General features: G+C 32.3%; 1 protein-coding gene across 4 annotated transcripts; it reads right to left on the reverse strand.

Annotated features, from left to right (window-relative positions):
• Positions 1 to 309: 309 nt before the first annotated feature.
• On the reverse strand, positions 310 to 4,942 carry LOC139855690 (uncharacterized). 4 transcript variants are annotated; one of them, XR_011761522.1, is made up of 6 exons: positions 4,732 to 4,942; positions 4,170 to 4,305; positions 3,045 to 3,132; positions 2,814 to 2,859; positions 2,633 to 2,715; positions 310 to 589 (listed from the first exon to the last, which is right to left on the reverse strand). XR_011761522.1 is itself a non-coding variant. In XM_071844940.1 (5 exons), the coding sequence occupies exons 3-5, from the start codon at positions 2,992 to 2,994 to the stop codon at positions 581 to 583; spliced, it is 273 nt and encodes a 90-aa protein (XP_071701041.1). In that variant the 5' UTR covers positions 2,995 to 3,132; positions 4,170 to 4,305; positions 4,732 to 4,942; the 3' UTR covers positions 310 to 580. The 4 variants fall into 4 exon arrangements, 3 of the variants coding, with proteins under 3 accessions (XP_071701041.1, XP_071701038.1, XP_071701039.1); XM_071844940.1 differs by having other exon boundaries at positions 2,814 to 3,132; XM_071844937.1 differs by lacking the exon at positions 310 to 589 and adding an exon at positions 2,251 to 2,549 and having other exon boundaries at positions 2,814 to 3,132.
• Between the last annotated feature and the right edge of the window lie 1,536 nt (positions 4,943 to 6,478).

The raw sequence follows: 6,478 nt of genomic DNA on the forward strand, positions 1-6,478 counted from the left end.
CCGGTTTGTATCCATAGGGGTTTCCAAAGTTCAGACCGGTTTTAAAACAGGTTTGCAAACTCAACCTTCCAAACCGGTTTTCGGATAAAAACAGGTTTGCAAACCCAACCTTCTAAACCTGGTTTTTACGTAAACCGGTTTGCTCTCTCTCTTTAAAAATAAAAATAAAAATTAATGGTTGATGCTTACAGTCCAGATCTCTTCAAACTAATTTAGAAATCGATATGAAACTTCATAATAGTGTTAGATGAAAGAAGTTTGAGCAATTATAAACCATAAAACACACATTCACTTTACTTTAAAGCAAGATGATATATTAATGAAATAAAATAAGGTACATCACAATTGAGTTCAGTGAAACATTACAAATAAACTACAAATGATGAACATCAGAGAAGAAAACAATGACTAATTACAATCACATATGACCCGAATTAATCTTGAGTTGTGGCAGTGACTCAAATACACGAGCATAAATGAAGTTGCAACATCTCATCACGAAACTAACAGTAGCAAACATAGATGAAACATGAAGGATTCCTGCCCAGATTCGAAAGACTTGTAATCTTGAGTTGCAACACTACTTCACCTATAAATGAAAGTGACATAATTAGCATCATTAGTGGACCTCAAACAAATTACACATTTTACTAATAAAAAAAATCATATATACTTGTATGATCATTGAACGGTTGGAGATAGCAAAGATGGATGTGAGGAGATATTGAAGGAGATCGTGAAAGTAGATTGTGGGTAAAAATGAAGTGAGACTAGATTTTGAATATCCATCCATATTTTTTGCAGATCTAGATTTTGAATTATTCAAAATTTTGATGTTCCCGCCACCAATTTCAGAAATGTATAAGTATATGAGCACTTTGCAAACCGGTTTTAGAAAAAAATAGGTTTGGAAAGTAGACTTTGCAAACCTGTTTTCTTAAAAAACCAGTTTCCAAAGTCGAAACCTGTTTTTTTTTAAAAAAGGTTTGCAAAGTCTACTTTCCAAACCCGTTTTTTGTAAAAACCGGTTCCCCATTTCCGGATTTTTTAAAACCGATCTCGTTTCACTTTGCAAACCTGTTTTTAGGGGTTAAGGTAAAAACCGATTTGCATTCTCATTTGTGTAGTAGTGTATCCTAGCTAACTTATATTGTATTATACATGTATTCTAATATATTATGTAATCTTGGAATACCATAGACACGTATGCAAATGTTTTGACATATCATATCGATCCATCTATATATATTATTTGGAACAACCATAGACACTCTATATGCAGTAATGTTGGAGTTAGCTATACAGGGTTGAGGTTGATTCCAAAAATATATATATTTTGAGTTGTGATCTAGCCTGAGACATGTATACACTGGATCGTGGATTGATTCAAGATAATATATATCGATTTATTTCTGTACTTCTAATTGTGGACAACTAGTTGTAGGTTACTAACGACGACAGCTGACTTAATAAACTTAAAACATTAAAACATATTAAAAATGTTGTAATTATATTTTGAACATACTTTGATATATATATACATATTTGTTATAGGTTCGTAAATCGACCAGTGGCCAAGTCTTACTTCCCGACGAAGTAAAAATCTGTGAAAGTGAGTTGTAGTCCCACTTTTAAAATCTAATATTTTGGGATGAGAATACATGCAGTTTTATAAATGTTTTACGAAATAGACACAAGTAAATGAAACTACATTATATGGGTGAATGATCGAAGCCAAATATGCCCCTTTTGCTTGGTAGCCTAAGAGTTAGTAAACCAATCTACTAATTGACGCGAATCCTAAAGATAGATCTATTGGGCCTAACGAACCCCATCCAAAGTACCGGATGCTTTAGTACTTCGAATTCATTTTTATCATGTCCGAAGGATTTCCCGAAATGATAGGGGATATTTTTATATGCATCTTGTTAATGTCGGTTACCAGGTGTTCACCATATGAATGATTTTTATCTCTATGTATGGGATGTATATTGAAATATGAAATCTTGTGGTTTATTATTATGATTTGATAATATATAGGTTAAACCTATAACTCACCAACATTTCTGTTGACGTTTTAAGCATGTTTATTCTCAGGTGATTATTAAGAGCTTCCGCTGTTGCATACTAAAATAAGGACAAGATTTGGAGTCTATGCTTGTATGATATTATGTAAAAACTGTATTCAAGAAACTTATTTTTGATGTAATATATTCTTATTATAAACCATTATGTAATGGTCGTGTGTAAACGGTATATTTTAGATTATCATTATTTGATAATCTACGTAATGCTTTTTAAACCTTTATCGATAAAATAAAGGTTATGGTTATTTTAAAAATGAATGCAGTCTTTGAAAAACGTCTCATATAGAGGTCAAAACCTCGCGACGAAATTAATTAATATGGAACGTTTATAATCAATATGAACGGGACATTTCACCGATGTGAACATAGAAGGCCACGTGATAGACGTGCCTTTAGCATCTTTAACTGTCAAAAACAAGTCATATGGACGAACCAAATATTCCCATCTTTAGGGTAGCAAACCTAACCAATCTTTATTTCTTCAATTAGTACATAAACCGACAGCAGTAAATGATCTAAAACAACATAATACAACATATACGCACCTTCATGTTCAAGTGGAACAGAGCCCACAAACAACGCTGAGGAAATGTGTGAACAACATATGCGGCCTTCAATTCAACAGGCACTACAATACAAATTCACACACGTAAGCAACAACACCACAATATACGAAAAGAAAAACATCACGCTCAAGAAAACTAGTAAAAGTGAAACAAAATAAACCTGAAATAACAGCCTCGGGTACGGTCAACAAACAAAGCGCTACAATCTGCACCAATGACCATAAACAATCGTTGAAGACGAAATAAGAAAACACACAATGAATAACAACCAACAATGTTTCATTTTCTAGATCAGTTATGTTTCGTCTTTTCTGAACTCTTTGGCTCTCCCCAGTAATCATATCGATACAACCGATTTTCAGGGTGTTTGTGTGTAGTATAGAGTTTGAACCTGAGTCTGCAATTTATTTGCACTTCGTGGTCTATACATTTAAGTTTTGTACCAGCCGGGACAACGTTGTTTCAACACCTTTATATTCCTATTAACAACAGAATCAACACATTAGAATAAACTAGGGGTGGGGGTTACCGCGTCATTTTGTGAACGATAATTGTAATAAGCAATTTGTTGGCAACTATTGTTGTACACATTCAAAAGAGTTGCTACATAAGACAAAGGAATTTCTTACATAGTTACAAAAAGCTTGTATATCTACATACATAGTTACAAAAGGATTGTAAACACATTGAGTTTACAAAAGGATGGCATATATATTTTGCCAAAAGGATTCTTGTTGCTTGTAGCAGTTTCAATTAATTTTTTTATGACTGTTTTGAAAAAAAAAAAAAATTTAACTGCTAATTGCAAAGTAAATGTTCATCAACAGCAACCTCTTCTTGTAATTTTTAGATGCCATTGAAGTCTGAAATATTGGAAGTCAATCTTATACCAAAGTTTCAGAATAATGATAACAAATCCACACCACAATCAATCAGAAATTTATGAACAGATTAACAAACAATTACATAGGAATGTCGACTACAATCGAGACAAACACACCTGGACATGTAGAGCATTATCAAAATTCCAAATAATCAACTAAATCATGCAATCAAAAAATAAAACAAACAATTTAATAATACATGTGCAGCGATAACATCAACAAACGCATAGCAAGGTGAGAAGAAATCACCAAAAAAAATTAACGGATATGAGAAAACGATACGACGAAGGGAAAAAAGAAAAAAAACAACCAACAATCAATCAGGATGCAACAATCATGAAAACAAATTACCAATATTTTAAGAGATTTAGCGAAGAAGACAAAATCACTGGCTATTTTTGCAGATAAAAATTAAATGGGGAAAAGTGTATTATGGGTAAGTTCTTTTGCTTAAAAAAAACAGTAAAGATGAGATGAGACAGTTCAGCACTGCACATCCTTTGAACTTGTATTGAATCAAAACTCTACAAAAAGTAAGTTAATATAACATGAACATCAAATTACACAAACAATAAAAAACAACTACACCAGTACTTCTTTGAAATAATTGTGGAGAAACTGAAGTAATATACCTCTAAAATTAGCAAAATCAAAGTTGTTTCCTTTAACCCGCTTACATCCGTCACACTTGAAATGCAGTAGGCAGCCAGACTCCGTATCAGTTTCAACCAACAAGAGCCCTTCAACAATCATCACCCCCTTGTGACCCTGTCTCATATTGATGGAGCAACACATTTATCGACATGACTACATGTATTGATTGTCGCTCATTAACAGTAAGTCAGTAATTCATATTCAGACCCAAACCTAATGAAAAATATTATAAAAACCGGGTTGGCCCAAATATCTAACATAAGTTAAGCAATACAGCATTAACCATACAAAAAGGTGTTATCTTTACTCAATAATCATCGTGTTAACAAACAAAGAAGTTAAAGTCGTTTAAACAGGTGTCAATAAAACTGACAATACCTTCAAAAAGAACCCTAACACGATTATTATATTACGATTACACTTGAAAAGTACCATCGTTTATTGCAAATTAAACCTTAGAATCATACAAAATTTCATTAAACAAATATCACAGATCATAAACTCTATATTTTATAAATTTGTAACAAAACAAAGATTTACCTGGCATATGAATATGAAAATCACTCAAGATACGTGACGATAGAGACGATGGCGGTGATGGAGACGATTATGACTGAGCGACATCTGTGGGTGGTTGCAATCGCCAAATATTGATAAATGACGGTGGAAGGATTTGGTAGATCGGAAGGATGTTCAATCGCAAGAAAAATGACGGTGGAGGGATTTGGTGAAGTCGATGGATTTTGATGAGAATTACTCCGTAGAAAGATATCCAACTGGTAAAGTGGTAAACAATTGAGTAAATGACCTAAAGGGCCAACTGGCCCACTCCAGCCCAGTTCAAAACAACAAAGAACAAGAATATAAAAAAACAAAACGGTAAACCCGTCTTGCACTGAAAGCACTTTTTTAGGGAAGCGGGGGGAATTAATTTTTTTTCGTTTTTTTCGAATTTTTTTTTCCAGGTATTAAGATCACATGAAAATATGAACATTTAAAAATGACACTTTGTGATGAATGTTACTATTTTGGCGGTAAAGCGGTCGAAGAAAAAAATGAAAACATTCAATGCATTGAATGTTTTGATTCTGACTTTTTTTAAGGGTTTAGAAATTGGGGTTTAAAAATTAGAGTTTAAAAATTAGGGGGTTAAGATTTAGGGTTTAGCTATTAGGGTTTTGGGTTTAGAAATTAAGGTTTATGGTTTATAAATTAGGGTTTAGATTAAATATTTTAACACGAACGGTTTAAAGTTTTGGGTTTTGGGTTTTGGGACTAAACCCAAAACACTAAACCCTAAACCCTAAACTTTAAATCGGGCTAAATTTAGAAATAAACACTTCACACAAGATGAAAACAAAAACATGTAAATAAACTCAGAATCAAAACATTCAATGCATTGAATGTTTTCATTTTTTTCTTCGAGCGTTTTACCGTCAAAATAATAACATTCATCACAAAGTGTCTTTTTTAAATTCTCATATTTTCACCTAAACTGGATGAAAAAAAATTCAAAAAAAGAAAAAAATTTACTTCCCCCCTAAAAAAGTGTTTCCCTCTTGATTATGACCATATATATATATATATATATATATATATATATATATATATATATATATATATATATATATATATATATATATATATAGTGAAATAATCTAGAAAGAACTTGACATAGGAGATAACCCATAGCACCATATATTTTTTTAAAAATTTGAATTTTTTCAACGTCAGCATGCCACGTGAGCAGACTGACTGCCACGTGAGTAGACTGACTGCCACGTCAGCACAGACTGAGCCACGTATCAGTCTGTGCTAATGTGGTAGTCAGTCTGGCTGACGTGACAATCAATCTGGCTGATGTGGCTTGCTGACGTGGAATTAAAAATTTTTGAATTTTTTTTCCAGGAACACTCCCGATTTCTAAAGTTAAATTATGAACATAACACCATCGAATTGTTTTTATGAATGGGATCAGTTTACAAGTTAGTAAAGGAAAAACAAAATACTCAAATCTTTCATAAACAAATCAGTCATAGAATATCTATCCTCCTATATCATCATCATCATCATCATCATCATCATCATCTTTATTTTTTTATATATAACACTTTCTAACTCAACAAATTTCTGAGATCCCTAGAATAAACAATTTAAATCAAATTAATGATTTATTTCGTTTCCTAGATGTTGTTTGTGCCTTGTAAGGTATTAACCTTAACTGAATTACACTTCTCAATTCCAGAATTTATAGTCAACAAATAAAGATTTTCGGTCAACCTTTTGA

This window comes from Rutidosis leptorrhynchoides, chromosome 6, assembly GCF_046630445.1.
Source record: "Rutidosis leptorrhynchoides isolate AG116_Rl617_1_P2 chromosome 6, CSIRO_AGI_Rlap_v1, whole genome shotgun sequence".
NCBI lineage: Eukaryota > Viridiplantae > Streptophyta > Magnoliopsida > Asterales > Asteraceae > Rutidosis > Rutidosis leptorrhynchoides.